The sequence below is a fragment of the Falco punctatus genome (assembly GCF_963210335.1).
Source record: "Falco punctatus genome assembly, chromosome: 6".
NCBI classification, from domain to species: Eukaryota; Metazoa; Chordata; class Aves; order Falconiformes; family Falconidae; genus Falco; species Falco punctatus.
Genome location: NC_137585.1, coordinates 20,994,573 through 21,013,956, shown reverse-complemented (window position 1 = coordinate 21,013,956; position 19,384 = coordinate 20,994,573). Strand labels below are relative to the sequence as shown.

General features: G+C 36.5%; 1 protein-coding gene across 1 annotated transcript in view; it reads left to right on the top strand.

Annotated features, from left to right (window-relative positions):
* PIK3C2G (phosphatidylinositol-4-phosphate 3-kinase catalytic subunit type 2 gamma) overlaps positions 1 to 19,384 on the top strand; it is a 288,176-nt gene that overhangs the window by 144,636 nt on the left and 124,156 nt on the right. The window contains exons 14-16 of the mRNA XM_080391788.1: positions 6,058 to 6,189; positions 13,788 to 13,902; positions 15,644 to 15,774. Coding sequence (XP_080247914.1) covers positions 6,058 to 6,189; positions 13,788 to 13,902; positions 15,644 to 15,774 — 378 coding nt within the window. The remainder of the gene's footprint in view (positions 1 to 6,057; positions 6,190 to 13,787; positions 13,903 to 15,643; positions 15,775 to 19,384) is intronic.

Below are 19,384 nucleotides of genomic sequence, written 5' to 3'. Positions count from 1 at the left end.
CATTATAGCTGAACAAAAGCTACAAGTTATCTGAAAGATGTTTTTAAAATTATAATCGGATACAGAGTATAATTCTTAATTTCTGTTTGCCAATGGAAGAAGACCTTCTTATGTCAAACCTGTTAGGCATTATCTCAGTGGAGATTTTGTGCAACATTCCTGAACAGATATAGAAAGCTTAGTATGTCTGCCCTATGATTAAGAAACAAAAGGGGTACATTTCTGCTAAGCAACTAAATTAGTTCTTTTACAGCCTAACATGTGCTTTGGTGCCCCAGCTGAGTCCACGGAGTGTGACTGTTAACCCTCAGTCCTTTGTAAGGTTGGAAAATAACTATTATCCTTGTGTTTAAATTAATTGGATCATTCCCATTTGCTCTCTAGGATTTTTCACCTTTTCCAAGTTTTGGTCAAGTACTATCTTATGGTACATATAGACAGATATAATTGAGGTGTAGAGGAAGGATTATGTTGTTTATAAGCAGTTTTGGCTTTTAAGAAGTGGCTGATGCCCTTCTGGAATGTATCTTACACAAACTTTTTCTAAAACAAAATATAAGATAGACTAGAAATAAATACGTTAGCCATAACTGAAACAGAAACTCTGTCTTTCTTCCATTTCCATGAAAATTTAAAGAAATCAGACTAAAGCTTCAGAGTTTCCATTTAAACCTCTCCAAAATCAGTATTAAATGGCTGTAATTCCATCAAAAAGTTTCTTGGAAAAAGAAGCATGTATGTATGAAGGCCAAATTCTTTCATAGGTCATAGATGTTTGTAAGAGGCTTTTAACATCCAAAACAAGATCTAGAGTTGTAAGAAACTTAATAGTATTAGTTTGTAAGAGTACATTTTTACTTTTTGTTGTTCCTTGAATTTTGAAAATAATTTTCAAAATCTAATTCAAATAAATTCCAAAATACAAACCCAAAAATTTCTATCTGTCTGGCACACATCAAAGATATTAGCCTATTTTCCACACCAAACCAATTGACCTGGATTTGTTTAAGTCTCAAAACATGAGTTTGCTTAGACCTAATGACTTGAGGTCCAGAAGCAGGGGCTGGGAATCTAAGTAGCCAGATATGCCATTACTGTTGTGTGTTTTAGCTTGTATCCAGAACTGGATTTTATGAACGGATGCTATTTTTGAGTCAGTCTGCAAATGTCAGATGAGTATTTAAAGTCAGCTAACAGTATTACAGCTAGAGCTTTTTCTCCCTTTTCTCCCTTTCTTTCACTGCACATTTCACTAAAATATTCCTGGTTTGGCAAGGCAGATTCTTGTAAGAAGAGATGCTTATAAAGCAGACATTTATTGCAGAACATGAACATTTTGAGGTCATGACAATAGGTTATTTCCTTTTCCAAATCTAACACAGCACTTAACAACAAAATCAAATGTTTTCAACTAAAGACAGTAACTGGATGCTTTACTGTGTTGTTCTTACTGCAATATGAATTTGGTATAGTATTGGAATATTAGGTAGGATGGAGATGCCAGAAAATCTTTGTCAGTGATAAAAGGAAGAGTAAGGAAAATACAGCCCCTCTCTGGAATGAGACAGGAGACCTGGTTATCCAGGATATAGAGAAGGCTGAAGTACTCAACGACTTTTTTGGCCCAGTCTTCACCAGCAAGTGCTCTGGCCACACTGCCCAAGTCACAGAAGGCAAAGGCAGGGACTGGGAGAATGCAGAACCACCCGCTGTAGGAAAACATCAGGTTCAAGATCATCTGAGGAACCTGAAGGTGTGCACCTGATGGAATGCACTCGTGGGTCCTGAGGGAGCTGGTGGATGAAGTGGCTACATCACTGTCCATCATATCTGAGAAGTTGTGTCAGTCTGGATAAGAGTCCACTGACTGGAAAAGGGGAAACATAACCCCCATTTTTTTTTTAAAAAAAAAAAAAAAGAAAGGAAAAAAAGGAAGACCTGGGGAACCACAGACTAGTCATTCTCCCCTCTGTGCCTGTCAAGATCATGGAGCAGATCCTCCTGGAAACTATGCTAAGGCACACGGGAAATAAGGAGATGACTGGTGACAAGGCAGCATGGCTTCACTAAGGGCAAACTGTGCCTGACAAGTCTGCTGGCCTTCTACAACAGGGTTACCTTGTTTGTGGATAAGAGAAGATCACTGGAACATGTTGCCCAGAGAAGTTTTGGATGCCCCATCCCTGGAAGTGTTCAAGGCTAGGTTAGATGGGTCTTTAAGCAATGTGGTCTGCTGGAACGTGTCCCTGTCCATGGCAGGGAGGTTGGAACTAGTTGTTTTTACTGTCCCTTTGAAGCCAAAACGTAGTATGGTTTTATGATCTTTTCTGTATGAAAATATGCATAGGAAATGAAAAGTTTATGTTGTTTTTAATTTATTGTAAATATTAAATACTTGTCACAGTTCTATAATGAGAAAATATGTTTTTTGCTATTTGTGCTGCTAACCCTCTAAGAAAGAATAAACAAACACACCAAGCTTGACAGAATACTCAATATATTCAGCATATTTTTTAATACCCAGAGAGAAGGAACAGTAGAGATAGTGCCATATTATCAGTGAAGGTACTATGTGTCTAACTGCCATAATCTAAAACATACTCAGGAGCAGGCTGATTTGGCTTTCCTACAATAAATATATGTATATAAATATTAATTAATATTTTTATCAAGAATTCAAGCAAAATCTTAAAGTATTACAATGAAGTAATTATTACTGCAGTTGTTTTTCCATGTCATCAAGTGGCACCATTTCTGATCATAGGAATTCTGGGTCACTGAAAACTGTAACTAAGTTGTGTGTTCACTCTTATATTATTTTTGGCTACAACACCCCCATTCTGAAACAGAAGGAAATATGTTTGCATAAGCAGTTTACAGACAAGACAATTCTTTTTTGTAAAGTTTGTTGCCTTGAGTTAAGGGACTATTTTCATTCTAACCCATGTGCTATTTTCAGTTCACAGCCATTGAAAACACGTGTGGTAAAAGTTCACCAGGAAGAACTTCTATTACATTAGGAAATCAAATACTCTCTATACAGCTGGGGATCAATCAAACCAAAAAAATAAACCTAGCTACTTCATAATGGGTCCTAATTTTAGATTAGTGTTGACTTGAACAAGGTAAAAAAAAATGGAGCATAATGTTTTGATGATTAGGAATCTAGAGTTCCTGCCAAAGACAAGACTTGCTTTATTTTGCTGATTTTCATGTATTTAGATTGTGTTTTCAAGTGCTTTAGCCAGTAACTGTCTGAACCTTAACTTGATAGGGTTTTGTGTTTAAACATGAGCTTCTCTTGAAGACTTTTATCATATTGAGTCTTTTGCAGAAAGTTCTCAGAAAATATGGGAATAATTTGATTCCGAAAGAGGTTGCCTTGTTTCTTCTTTTTGCCTTTTTTTTAAGAGGATTTTTTTTGTTTTCTAAAGCTAAAAAAGAAAAAAAAAAGTTTTTGCTTTAGAAATTGTGTGTTGTCTTTGAAAGGGGTGATTGTTACCTTGGTGCAGAGTTCAAACAGCCTGAGCCTGTCTAGCACACAAAGTGTAAAGTCCAAAAATTGCCCCCTTATTTTCTCCTTAGTTTAATTTTTCAGTGACTGAGGCTTCTTAATTATTTTTTTCTTTTGTCTTAGGTGGTTACTCTTAATACATTTATACCACTGTCTCCTCTTTTTTCATCCTCTTTAATTTATATTAAGCCTATAGACATGAAATATGGAATTAACATTAAGCCTACCATTCATCACCTCAGATACTTTCTTGGCATCGGGTTTCCCTCTTTTCCATATTTCGTTTGGCTTGTCTGTTTTGTTTACACTCTCTTAGGGCAAAGCTTGGGTTGCCCCAGAGGTCTTCTGTGTTGAGAGTTCTTATGATATCAGGTCCTTGGCATTTGGCACCAGTTGTACAGCTTGGATTATCTAGCACCTGTCAATAGCAGCTTCTCAGTGAGTAGCTTCGGTGTTCTTCTCAACTACTGTTTAATTTGTTCTCCCACAAGGTTTCTTATTTCTGGACACTGTTCCATTTCCTCTTCTTAGTTATCCATTTGACTCAGCCTCATGAAGTCAGAAAGGATAATACCAGCTGGGTAAGCTCAGTAATGCATAATTAATCAAAGTTCTTAAAAGCAATACAGATATCTCTTTCTCTAAAGGAGAATCACATGTCATTGGGAGGGAACTTTGGTCCTCTTTGGCCCATACTTTAACTTGTGGGATGTCTTGTCAAAGATTCCAGGTTCTTTTCCTACTGGTGTACATCTGGTAGTGTTATATATTGTGCCCTAGGGAACCTCTGGCAAGCATTTGCTTTCTGCAGTGAGGGTATTGTGAGTTTTTTCATTGCTCCAAGTTCACAAGGTGTGTTGACAATTGTCTCTATTGGAAAATGCATGTCTCTTTTTTTTTTATTATTATTATTTTTTGCCTCATCACAGCATTAACAATGCTTTACAGCTAAACATAACTCTTCATTGAACAGTTTTATGAAACATGGTCAGAGTTGCTGGCCTTAAGTAAAAAAGACAGAAAAAGATATCTGTAACATGTGAACAGTTCAGTTTCCTAATAATTGTTTCTGACTAATTATGGGTGAGGAAGAGGACACGAGACAAGGAAAGCACTGTTGAAGGTTATAAATAGGGACATGTGGGAAGACAGTTGAGAATTCTCAGTTCTATTCACATTCATCAGAAAGAGTGGGGAATTGCTGTCTTGCTTTGTTATTCAAAGAGAGAGATACAAATTTGAATAATTTACAAATGTTTAGGACTGATCATCTGAATTTTTGACACAAATGTTTATTTGGATTACTTAAAAATTTCAGCTTAAAGCCATCTACTTTCTTTCAGTGGTTCCTTGGTGCATTTAAAGAAACTTTCCTGAAGCCAATAGAATTTTGACAGATTTGGAACTAGGACCAAAATCGTGTGCTAATTTTATCTTATATTATTACCTTGTCTTATTTCTGCCACCCATAATCCTTATGTTTTTAGGCTACTATACTTTTTAAATACAAAATTCTACGTTTAATGCTTAAGTATGGCTACTAAAAATGCTGAGAGCTGCATTGTTCTGCAGTCTAGCTTGAATATCTGAAAAGTAAATGGAATCTATATTATTTAAATTTATCTTCTAGTTTGTTTTCTTAATCTCAAATTTATGCAGATCTTTTGTTTGCTTAATGCTTATGTTGTCAATGTGGGATAATTCTTTTAGCCTTTAGCTCCTTATATTGATTTTTGTTTATACAGAAAAATGTTATTAATTTCACTTTCCATTTGAGAAATTTAACTTTGTACTGAATATACATGGAAAAAGCTAGAAGTGCACTGTCCAACATAAACAATCTCTTCAGGAAAAAGATAACAGAGACTTGCACATCTGGGTAATTACACACGTGATTTTTCCATACAGCATGGAAGTATCTTATTTGTTAGACTTGCTCTAAGTTATGATTTTAGATCAATTCATATAATCTATATAAAAAAATTGCATGACCAACCAAGTTTGGTAGTGTTCAATACAAAGTTGAGATGAATATTCATAGGTCTGAATTTTCTCACTAAAAAAAGTGAATCACTCATTTAAAAAATCTGCCTTTAAATTGTGGTTGGGAATAGCACATAACCAAAGCATATCTCAACAAGATAATGATTATCATACTCACAAGCAACTCTTCCTTTCTTCAGTAGTGTTTTCCTCTGAAGACACAAGACAGAAAATAACTAACTATTGGTTTACAATTCAGCCTTAAGAGATGCTTAATCTAACTGAGCTTTTCCTGCCTTTGTCAGCTCTAGTGGTTACCACTGAAGTGAATGAGTTTTCATATGCCTCTTTCAAGTACTATGATCCAAGTTAATGGTTGGCAAAACACATCAATGTCTTGAAGGGATCTGTCAGTTGCATTTTCGTTTGGAGTGCAACTCTTGTAATGTATAGCTTGATACGTGTTAAAGCATCTAGAAAAACGTAGAAAGGACTCATTTGTGGTAACAATTCTCAGGGTTTTTTAACTTTTATTTTTCTCTTTTCTGATTTTCTTTTAGAATCAATTTTCCTCTACGAATAAAGGCTCTTCCAAGGGAAACTATGCTGACAATAAAACTACTTGGAGTAAACACTACCTCTAAAAATACAGAAGTGCTTGCTTGGACATGCTCCTCATTGTATCCAAAAGAGTAAGTTCAGTTTTATATGACAGCTTAAGAAAACACCATTCTTGAATAGTATTACACTCAACTTGGGACAAATGTAAAAAACCAGAAATACTAATTTCAGGACCTTGCTGTAATAAGACTTGAGACAGTCACTTACAGTAATTTACAGTTACACTTACAGTACACACACTCTTGATGTGCCAAGAACCCCATCCAGAAGTTTTTCTTTCTTTCCAATACACTGATTTTGATTGGCTTATGTAACTCTTCAACACTTACAAGAAAGTTCCCTAGTTCTGTTGAAAGGCCTTGTTGTAACCTTTCCTGTAGCTTTGCAAAATGCTTCTCAGCATAGCTTCTTGTTCACAATGGTTGGGGTTTTTTCAGTCTGCCTTCAGTTCTGACACCTATTCATGCTGCTCAGGGTGGGGCATTTAGTGATGGCCACAATGACCACTTTTCCCTCTACACACCACGTGATAAGCTTTCTCCTCTTTTTTAACCTCTTCTTTCTACACAGTATGCAATGCAACAGTGTTTTAAAGATGTTGGTAGCTTTGAATGTTTCTGCAGTATGCATGAAATCTATGGTAAATATTTTGCAGTGCTACGAATATGTTAGTAGCACTGAGACATTTGAATTTAGATTGAGCCTTTACAGTAATACTTAGTTTTTATTTAGGCTCCATAGTCCCGCATGCCCTCTGGGCAACAGATGGATATGTTCAAACCCCACAGGTTTCTGCATTAACATCCATCTCTGAGCTATAGCTCCTTCCTCATCTTGAGACATCTTCATCTACTTCCCCATATCATGGCAATCACCATTTAAAACAAAACAAAACCTAAAAATCTCTTTGCATATATGCATTTACTGTTTGAAAGACCTTTGGTTCCATTGAACTTTTAAGCTGAGAGACTTTAAACACTAGATAATAGGTTGAACTGGGCTACAGGCTTTTTCCATATTTTCAGAAGAAAATTCAAGATTACTCCATTCAGAAAAAGAGAGTATTCTTCTGTGACTTAGTGATTGGAGCACTTATCTTGAAGGGAGGAAAGAAACATGAATCAAATTCTGCTCCAAGGATTGCTTGGGCATTTTATTCAATGACTTCTCTTTCATAGTCTGAAGAAGAGCACATCACTCACTCTTCCATTCTGTGTGTCTTTTTAAACAAAACATGCATTGTATTTATTTTGAGTATTTCTACCACCTTGATGCTTAGGGTGAAATAGATAGAGGGAATATCTTGGCTGAGAATCTAACTTGAGATGTCCTCATCCCGAGCAAGCTGGTATGTGCTCAGTACATTCAGAAGCAGATCATTAGGCATGATAACTGGGGAATGGTTAGGCACCTCTGGAGGATATATTCTCACATATGGGATATGTGAGAATCCTGTTCTTAAGGACCTGTGTTGTATTGGAAATTTCTTATTTTTCAGCATTCAAGTCCCAAAGGAATGATTTTTGAAAGATCTGAAAGCTCTGATGTATATTTTGTAACATATGCTGTCAGAGCAAGCATGTTGATTTTCATTAAGTAGATCTCCAAGTCATTGAGACAATTTCAAAAATTTTACTGAAAAATGTCTCCATTCCTTCATGGTACATGCAATCAGCACAATGAAGGGGATAGAGGGCCACTTTCCTTTCATCTGCTCTGTAGTTGTAGAGATCATTGCTGAAATGACCCTTCAAAACAGAAATAAAAGTTGAGTTGCTGGAGAGAAATGCTTTAGGAATAGCATGTTCGACACCCCCTAATCTGATAGCTGTGTCATTTACAGTTATAGTAATTACTAACACAAAGAAGCCTAAATGATTTTTCTTCTTTTAGCCAACGAGACCACAGAATTATTCATTCACCATAATTTTAATTGACAAAGTGTTTTCAACAAAAGGATATCCCTGAAATTCCTTCTGAAATGGAAAACTTGAAAATATCTGAACCTTCACACTGCCTACTTTTCTTTGGTAGATCATGAATACTTTTAGGCAGGCAAACTAGCTCTCAGGCTTACCTACTTAGAAAGTAGCATGATTAAAACCATCAGGTGATTCTTAATATGTAATGCTTAGTTAGTTGAAGTAATTGAGAAGCAATGGTAGGACTTTAGGAGGCAGTTTCCTGCTCCACAAAAAAATTGAAGGTTAATAATTGTTTTTATTTGACTCACCAATTTTGTGGAAAACATTAATAAACTGAGCAATGAACCCAACTTCACTCCCCTCACTGCTGGAATGAAACTAATCTTCAAGGCATTTCAACAGAGTACTTGAAAGTATGTATGAGGAAAAGATTTGTACCTGTAGTGTCATGCTAATGTGTCAGGAGTACCTTGTATTATTGCAAAGATTATGATATTAGGGTTTCTAAATGAACAAACTCTATAAATGTATACAAAGATATTAATGAAATCTGACCAGAAAATCTTTGATAAAACGTTTCTAACTTGGAAAATACCACTTTCTCAAAGGAAATGTTTTCTGAGGTGAATTTGGGTGCTAAAAAATCTTAACAGTCTCATATCTAGGATTTAATTTATAGAGGAAAGGAGAGAAATGAGCTTTTTGAGGAGGCCAGTAGCCCTGTGATATTTGCCTGGGTCATCAAATATCTTTGCTCAAATCCTTGTCCCAGTTGGTCACTGAGCCATTCTTCTCAGGGCCAGGAAAGATAAGGACAAAGGATGTCCTCTTTCTCTCTATTCAGATGCTTGTTTAAAAAAATAATTTTTTTTTGTTTGCTTTGATAAGCATTGGAAAATGAAAATAAATATCAAGCATTTTAAAAATACATTTCCTCATTTCTGTCCCATTATATCTTATTCTGATTAAACCCACAAGAATTCCATTCAAGCTGGTTGTGGCTTATGTTAAAAAGAGAAAGGAAAAAAAATTATCAATTTTGCATTATTTCCAGATATTACTTAGGAATCTTGATCTTTGAGTGACCTAGGGCACAAGAATTCCTCTTTTTAAAAGACTCTGAATTTACACCTTTCTGTAATTTTGATATTTATTTTCTCTTCCAAATTGTATGGTCTCTTCTGTCATTCATAATTCAATTATTTATATTTAGTTTGAACTGAAGATTAAAAAGAGCTGAGCTTATTTTAACATATAAATTATACAAATTCCTTTCATCTGTTTCAAGAAGTGTAAAGTTTCTCATGCATTTGAGCAAAGCCATGTCAAAGGGCTCTAGATATTTTCTGAGATTTTAACATGTCTCTTAAAAAATAGCAAGCAGAGTGTATAAGGAATATATAAAAAAAAATAGAAGCAAACCCCAACTGTTTAAATAAAACATATTATGTAACATTTCTTGTTGCAAACTCTTTTCCATACCTTGACCATGTTTAAACCACACAATACCTAAATATGTTCTCAAGAATTTGGCCTGTTTAATTTGGTTTTGTTATTGTTAAAGACTTGCCAGTGAACAGATGTTTAGTAAATTTCAAATTGTCTTAATTTTCATTATTTCCTGAATTCTAGTAACATTGCTGATTATTCTGACAGTTGTCTTGCAGTGTGCTGATTTATAACACAACTAGCTGATGGACATACAGGGCAGCCACTCCATTCTTTTTCAAATGTGTGTTGGGATTACTGCTTATCAATTTTGCATGTTTCTTTAGAAATAGTCTCACTTTTTACATAACTGACTTCCTGCACATTTTCTCCAATTTTTGCCTAAATGTAGTTGTTTACCTTAAAATTGTTCCCTCTAAACTCATTTTTAAACTTTACGTTTGGGGGCAAAAATTAAGAAAGAATCAGGAAAATAACTGCAAATTTGTTTAAAATGTCTGGAATAATCTGATAATTTTGTATTTGCTGTATTCAGCACTTTCAAATTTATGGAAGTTATTTAAATTAAAAACTGTGGGGATGGAAGATGTGGTCCTTTTAAATGTCTCTAGGACATTTAGCACTACTTTGCAGTGAAAATTTATGTCTCTAATTTGAATTTTCTAGAATTCTGTAGTATTTGCAATTATAATAAAGTAGTTATTTCACAGTATCATTCCAATGCAGGATTAAGACTGCTTAAGCCATAAGTATGGGGGGGTCTTGTAGCTTATCAGCTTTGGATAAGGTAAACTTAACCTCAGCTCTGAGTTTCTGAGGTTTAAAATGCCAGGTTTGGGAATAATAACATTATTTTTACACTATATTTTTTCCTTATTTTCCTGGTATATCCGGTCTAAACAGTAATTCTAATGTTATATACATTTGGGAATGAACACAGTAATAATGATTTTATCTGCCAGCTTGTCCAGTAGATGGGCATTCACATCCACATTTCTCATCCTTATCAGGTAGCTGACTTTAGACAGTGGCCCTAAATTAATGCCCATAAAGTCCTTGATAATGCATCTGTATCAAGAAATCTTATTAGATGCAAGAAGCAGTTCAAAAAGTGTTTTCAAGCTTGTGTGCCAACTTTCCCCTCCTTCACATCAGAAAAATACATTTGTCTCTTGGGCTGAATAGTTTAGTGATCCAGATTAATTAACAAATCAGAAATCCATCACTTGGGGCAATTTGGGCATTGAAAAGTCCTCCACAGTGCCCATTGCTCTACTTCAGTGATTCTAACACCACTATTTATTTTGAACTGATATTTCCAAATCAGGCAGAGCAAGCAACAAAAATTTTCTCTTGCCTGGTGAGGGAAGTCTCCCGTGGGACTTCAGGACACAAGGTTGATTTTGTTAATTTAGGGTAACTTGAACCGTCCTTAAACAGCATTGCTCTCTTCTGCTGTAATAAGATGGGAAGTTTATTTTAGCTCCAGTAATAAACAAGAGCCAGGAATCTGTGTAATTGCAGGGATTTCCATCTGCCCTGGTTTTGCACGAGCATTTAAATAAATAAATAGCAGTGGGCATAGAGCAGAACTTGTTTATTCAAATTCTGCTGTGCCATTGTCTATGCCTGTGATCTTTATACAGTCTTCACAAAGGCCAGTATCACTACCCTCACCTACAGATGGGGAAACCAGCAGGCAGAACAGGGGGTGACCTGCCTGGGTTCATCAGCAGAACCCAGCAGCAGAGAGAGGAACCTTTCTGTTCAGTAAAGCTTATGGTTATCATGCTCATGATTCTATCTCCTTCCTTTTCTGAATGAATCCTGCACACTCTCCTTCTTTTCCTTTTTCTAAAAAAACTGATGCATATTTTTACTGTTTCGTTCACCTGTATGGCCCCTGTTACTGTTCCAGTTGTGAGTCCAAAAGCAGACTTGATCCTGAAGAATGTTAGCTAAGCGGTGCATACAGTGCCCCAGAGATTGCTAGGGAAAGCTGTGCCTCAGGAACACATGCAGTATTTCACAGTTGTCAATGCCTCTTCACATCTTTTAAAAAATACCTCTTGTGTTTACAGGCTAGCCTTAGTCCAAAGCGTGACTTAATGATGGAAGGTACATAAGTTGCTCACTTATTTGTCAATGTATAAATAAGGTTACTCTATATACCAGAGGCATAAATGTGTGTCTAGTTTTTAAAACAAATTCATTTTTCCTTAGGAGATATCAACTCCATACTATCAAAGTGGTTTAATGTGTATGGTTTTACTCACAGTCCTGTAATCTGCTTTAACATGTGAAGTCTTCTCAGTCCAGCAAAGATACATTGCTTTGCTTGCTGTTTCTCCAGCTGAGGACTGTGAGAAGCCCACTGCTGATTATTTCCTGTCCTGGACAGTCTTTAGCCACATCTGTAGTGGGTGCAGATGAGTTGAAATAATGAACTAGGAAAATGTCTCGATTTAACACATCTACATGTGCTTTTAAGCACATCTACAGTGCCTCTGAGGTCTGTGCTACTTCCTGTGTTTGCCTATACAGGTTTCCCAGGAAAAAAAATACACTGTATGGATTCTTTTTAAAAGTCCCCTATAGTTTTAGAGCACAATATGAAAGTGATTAGCAGTAATGAGAGCTCAAAAGGGTAATTTAGTCTTGGTGTTCATTCAGTTCTCAGCCACTCTTCTCCCTTTCTAACAAAATTGCCAATTAGGTCAAATTATGATGTAAAGCTGTGTCAGCAAAGGACTGGTTGAAGGGATATAATTCATTTATTAAAGGTCATCCAAGTACACAGCACAGAAAAACAACTTTGAATCACCGTTGATCACTTCCACATTCACATCAGTTACCTAAAACTGAAAGACTTCTGTATCATACAACTGCTTTCCCGGAGTGCTATCTTTTTCACATCACAGCTCCTTTTTCTGCCTTCATTCCCCTGCAAATGCACCTACTGCTGCAAAAGTAACTTCAGAAAATGGTTTTGGTTTTAATCTTCCTGAACTGTGTTCTCAGAATAAAATAAAACTTTTGCACTAACAATGTGAATAGCTTAAGAAGTGAAAAAGAAGTAGGTTTACACTGAGTGTTGACTATAAAAATGAATTTGCTAGAGTTTCTTATTCTTCAAATGACTTAGGAACAGTTTATTTCAGTTTGCAATTCAAAAGGTACTTTCTTACAGCAATGTTGCCAACTCATGCTAGGATCAAAAAATCCATCTGGGTTCTCTTGTACCTCTAACATCCTCATCTCAGGTAAAAGCTGTGCACTCAAACTCTTCTACCTGGCCGGCTGTTTCTGTTGCAATGGGCAGAATTGAATCTAGCTCATTCTCTCAGTTGTTTTGACTGAGCAGTGCTTGGAACAACTGTAATAAAAATTGTCAGTAAAAGAAGAGATGTTGAATAAAATGAAATTTCTGACCTCACTAACCTAAGACTTGGATAAATTAAAGGGTAAGTCCAATGTACTGTATCTGTGTTTATTCAGGTACTGCATTCCTCATTTGAGTGGATTGGTTATGATTAGAATTAACACCTGAACTTTCTGATTTTATTCAAGTTCTCTAGGCTGAATTGTGTTGACCTGCTAAATTGTGCTGGTTTTCTTATCCGCAGACCACATGTATCTCTGTTTCTGATAAGACTTTCTTGCCCATGTAGTTGCTCAGACTGATACTTCAGACTTTCATCTGACCAAAACCCATATGCAGCCTATGTGGTACAAACTATCAAACTCACACTCCTCTCAGCTCTTTGGAGGCTCTGATATCATACTCCCTCTTCCCTATCAATTACACATAAAATCAGCAAGGATCCTTCATCGCTGCAGTAGGTTGCCACAAGTTTCTTTTGTGGAATAAATGTATACTGCCCTCCACCTTGTACAGGGTGTTGACACTTCATGATCTAACATATTTGTCCTCAAAATTAAATCTTGAGACAGAAATATAGTATTATCCATATTTTACACCTAGTTTAAGTGGCAACCCCTGTCACCAAAGAAGTCAGTGGTAAAGCGCAGAGCTGACCTAGAATGTCTTGGCAGCATGATTTGTGTCATGGCCCTTGCAGCTGCGCAGGTACCAGCAGAGCAGAGAGGCCATCAGGATGCAACCTCTGCTGATCCAGGCCAGATTTGTACTAGGCAGCTACAGACAAAAGCTTTGTTCTCTTTTTGCTTGTCTGTTAAGCTATCCAGTTCCATGTCCTTTGATGTAATTTCAGTAAACCCTGTTCACCCTGTCTCCACTAACAATGCAGTATTTCTGTCTCTATGTATTGCAGGCGGCTCATTCATGGAACTGTGCTGCTTAGCATGACACTGAACAGCATGCTTACAACAACTATGATTACCCCAAGCATCTGCAGTACTGAAATACCAACCTCAGTAACACTGCAGGTAAGAAAGCAAAGGAGAGGTTTGTTTTGTAACAAAGTGCAAGAAAAAGAGTTGTTCCCACAGCTCATCAAGGCTACAAAAATTAAAAATCCCATTTCCATTATAGACGCTCAGAGAGAGCATGTTAATCTCAATAGGCGGAAATCTATAATTCTGCACAGTGGCAAATCGATATGATACTTTCTATACCAAATACCACCTCTGAAGGCTAGGGCAGGTTTTTGTAGGGTAATTTTTGTTGTTATAATTTTGGTTTCAAAAATACTTTTAACACAAATGAATGACTTGGTACCTGACTTACAGCTGCCTTTTCAAATCTGCACTTTTGTTCTGAGTACTATTGAATTGCATACCATTATAAATGCCGCATGCCACTTGCAATTAGACTGAGTAGTGTAAAGGACTTGTAAAGAAAGTGGTTACAAGCAACTGTCGATAGGCATCCGTGTAGCTCTCCCTCCATGACCACAGGCTGAGCACCCACTCATTCTGGGCAGAATGGTACTTCTGGTTTTGAAAAAAGCATTAGGTCTGCATAACAGTTTTGTCACTTTTCCAGGTTAAATTAGCAACTGGATCCTTCAAGGGCAAAGCCAATGGTTTTCTGTATTAAAAAGCAGAATAACTATTAGCAAATGACATGTAAAAGCAGATAATACAGATAAATGAGGCTGGACTAAAAATAGCCTGGTTTTAATAGACAAGAAAATGGGGATTTTCTAGTCTGAGGAGTTCAGTCAAAGACTATGTCCTAAAATAGCTCCTCCTATTAATAATAAAAGGAAGTTGAGACAGTAAATGGCTATTAATTTATAATCTGTCTCTGCTGAAAGAAATGGAACAGGAGGACCTCTCACCCCCCTGCTTTCAGTTACTCACATGCATGTATTACGATTTATGAAGATGTTGGAGATATCAGAAAGATGGCTTTTCTGGTGTGACTGATGACACATTTTGTAGGTAATAAATTTTTTAACCTTTAAAAGTGTGATGCAAATCAAATACATATGTTAAAAAATAGATATAGATAAGAGATTATGGTGTTTGTTAGTCAACCAAAATGGGATGTGCAAACTGAGCTGAATTTTGAAAAACAACCTGAATTTTCAGAGAAGTCTGTACTCAGATTATTAAGCACATTAAGCTTTGTAATTTTGGTTGAATGCTTTCTTACTCTGTATCTTAAAAACATTTTCCCAACTTTCTGACACACATATGTCAATGTAAAGAATGAATAATTGGTAGATGCTGCACAATATATATGAAATTGAATATATAGAAGTCAAATCAGGTACCTGATTTCTATTTCTTACACTGGCAAAATGTATATAAGAATTATCACTGTATTTTCAAACAAACCCAAAAATAAATCTATATAATGAAAGCTTTCCATTTAAGAACCATCATTAAAAAACAGGAAAGGAGGAAAAAAGAAAAAAAAATACTTCAGCTTTGAGTTTTTGCACTTGTAATAAATTTGAAATGCAGTGGAAGAAATTCTCACAGGAAAGTCAGTGACAAAGCTCCTGCTGATTTTTGTGGGCTGAGTTTACCACCAACATATTTAAATAATGTATTACATATGGTGAACACCCTCGGAGAATTACCTCTTCTTCTTTCTCTTATATTTTGTATGCTTCCCATAGAAATCCAAGATAACATTTATTGACAGTTATATCTGAGAATACATATTGCTAAAAGGACTTTTGTCTCTTATCTTTTTATTTTTATTTTAATGAAGATTGACTTTCCAGAAACTAATTTGGAGTTCATTAAACCTGAACCTGAAGAAAGAAGAGGTGATCTTGAAGAGCCAACTGAAGACTGCCTGAAGTATATTGCAAGACTTTCACAGAAACATTCTCTCTTACTGTAAGTTGTACCCAGCTAGCCCTGCTGGTTCTTGGCTTGCTGTACTTCTGTTCATCACAATTAAATGTATCCAATTGTTTAAAACCAAAATATTCTTCTGAAGGAGCCTAGCTTGGTTGGCTGTAGAGGAATGAAGGTGAGTTAATTAGCATTGATAATATACAACTGTGGGCTGGCTTCAGGGGCAGTGGGTTGGCTGATGTAGACAAGGTGCAGCTGTGGCTGGTTCTGTTTAAAGGTGGAGCAGCCAAGGAAGAGAGACAAGGAAGAAGTTGAGAGAGAACAGATGTCCCGGATGAGGAGAGACTAGGAGAAGGCAGCAGGGAGACTGGCATGAAGAGTATGTTGGTATGTGATGGTAAAAGACCTTGTTGCAGCCGGCTAGTTTGGAGAGTACTGCAACAATTGGCTTGAGAAGTAATACCTCTAAATGAAAGAACAGATCACAGCAAGGCCTAGTTAAGGCCCTGGAGGTGGCAGTTTATTTTACCAGTTTAGAAAAGGATTGGTTTTTCCCTTTTTTTTTTTTTTACTATATCTTTTCATGTCTTTGAAGTGAGAAAGATATTTTTGATTCAAACCATAAGATTTTCAAGTGATGCAGTAAGTTGATACCTGTATTAACAAGAAAACCGGGTTCTACAAAAATCAGTCTTCATTAGTAATAATGCACTCGAACTTCAGATAGGTAGTTAAATGGCATATGTTCATTAAAATGTCAAGTTATATACAAGGAAGGAAGTATGGCAAGTTTAGCTTTCCTGGATCAATAAACACAAAGTAAAACAAAACACGCTTTATGTACTGAGGCAGATTAGTATGCTCAGCTACATGTATATTATGAATTAGGATTATGTACTATATAAAATAATTTTGGATATGATCAGAGTGGTATTGGGAGCACAGGTGCTTACAGAGAGCCATTATACCAATCACTGTTAATTTTGTAATTCTGTGAATTAATCATCCATCAAAGGCCAAAAGGTGCATTCAAAGTACAATAACTAAAGAACTTAAAGCCAGTTCAGCTCTCTCAATGTGATATGATGTATCTGTTAACACTTTTCTGTACTGATTTCTGCGTAGGTTGTTTGGGGTTTTTTAAAATCAATTTCTTGGGGGGGGGGGGGGGAAGATGAGAGACAAACTTGCTGGTGTGTTTGAAGTTTACTTCAACTTTTAAGAAGACAGGAAGAAATTTTAAATTATTTTTATTAGCCATGGGATTTGTGATTTGATTCCTTTTTATTTTATTTTTAAATATGAATGGGAGGTCAGTGTTTTACTGCAAATAGCTGCTGAGCCAGGGCACTGGCAAGATGGCAGCAAAATTTCCACCTGCAAAATGTGTTCCAGAAGTGATTTATGGAGCTTCAGGCCAATGCATCTGATCTCTATTCATGGTGAAATGGTGGGTTTTGTAAGAAGGAATAAGATCATTAAACATTTAGTTAAATACAGAGTAATTTGTCAGGAAAGAAAAAGCATATCCTACGTGAGCAGAAACCCTGCCTCACGAACTTGTTGCTATCCTAGAAGGTGGTCAGTGGGTGCATGGACATTGGAGATTTGGTGGACATAAAGCATTTGGATGTTCAAAAAAAGCTTTGCTGAGGTTCCACATAAGATGATTGTTAAAAAAATTATTTTGCCATGGGTTTAAAGGAAAACTGGTTAAAGGCAAACACTGCATGTTTCATGGTGGGTTTTCAGAATGGAAGAATCAGCGGTAGAGTCTTCTAGTACTCAAGGTTGGGACCAGTTTTTTTTTAGTATCTCCTTCAACATGGAGAAGGAAATGGGCAGGGAAATCTCTGTGTTTGCAGATGGTACTAACCTCTGTCACATTGTCAAACGCCATCCTATGACAGGGAGATCCAGAAGGATCTTACAAAACTGGGCAAAAACACAGCACATGAGCTTCAGTATGGATAAATTCAAGGGAGTATATTTAAGGAAAAAAATATCTAAGTAGCTGTACATGACACTGAACTTGGAACTGGCAGTTACAATGCAGAAAATATATCTTAACATTACTGCTCATATTTCCCTGAACTCACGAGTACAAGGTGCAGCAACAGCCAAAAATGTCAACAAAGTACTAAGCATCATTCAGGAAAGGTGTAGAGAAGAAACCAATGTGTGCCATTTAACTTGTGTCTAAAACCTTGATGTGCTGCATTTTGAGTATGCTGCATAGTTCTTGTCTCAGCAGCTCAGGAAGGACACTGTAGATGTGGAAAATGTACAGAGAAGGGCAGCTAAAATGATTAAAGGGATTAAAAATTTGCTTGACCAAGAAAAGCTAAAAAGGCTGAGACTCCTTAGTTTGGAGAGAAGACTAGAGGATGTGTGTGTATGTGTGAGTAATTATTATAAAATCATGATGGTGGTGGACAAGGTGAATGCATCATCAGATCCCACATTATTCACACTAGGGACATTCAATGAAACAAGTAGATCAATTTTCAACAGATGAAAGAAAGTACTCCCTGAGACAGTCAGCAGTGAACTTTTAAAGTCTTTCACAGAGCTGTGGAGGTAGACAACATCATCACATTCATTAAGGCTATACACAAATTCACGGATAACAGGTTCATAAATAGTTATTGAAAAGACCAGGCAAGGGTGGACCCTATGATATCCTACTACAAAAGTTTGGGGTTCTGTAGGAATATGAATGAAAGAGACCCCTAAAACTCACCAGGTTGGATGTAAGGCTTTGATAAGTTCAATAACAGGGTATTGGAGGAAAGAGGACGGAAGTCTGGTTTCTTTTTTTTCCCCCCACAGTTTGTTGTTTTCAGTTATCCCAGCTTATGGTCAAAGCTGGTCTGACAAATGAATCATCAAGGTGAAGGGTAGCATATTTGGGGGTTGAATGAATGAATTCCATTTTTAAGTACTTTCTGATCAAGCAAATATTTGTTGTATCTTTATTAGAGAAGGACTTTTTACCTTCCTCAGTCATGACAGATTTTCTTTTAAAAAAAAATATAACAACACATATTCGTATCCAAACACATTATTGCCATGATATTTGAAGTTCTCTTCCTTTTTTTTTTTTGGTTTTTTTTTTTTGGTTTTTTTTTTGTTTTTTTTTTGTTTGTATGTCAAGAAAAAGAGAGGAATCTAAGGTAGCTTTTTAGAGGCAATAAGTCTGTACGATGATGCTTTAGGCTTACAAGACTCAAATATGATTCTGAAATAAATGGGTATCTGTGGTTAGAAGACACAAGAAACCTTTCTTGGACCGTCAGGATCCTTCTGTTCACTCTGCTGAAAGTAGATGGAATATGTGAATGGCAGAAAATGTTCTTAACCCTGTTGGAAAAGAAGAACCAATGGTTAGAAACAGCCAGCTGCACGGTTGTCCTTTTTAAAGGCTGCAGAGTCCAGCAGCGTTATAAACGCAAAGCTGCTGTGGGTTTGTCTCCCCAGGTTCAGCCACTAGAGAGGTGGACCATGTGTTCCTGATAGGAGTATAAAAAAAATCAATGCAGGCAGAAAGCAGTACCTTACCAGCACACACACAAACGTGCAGCACTGCCACAAAACAGACAGTACAGGCAGCCTGATTCGGTTCCTCCTCTCCACCTGGTCAGGATCA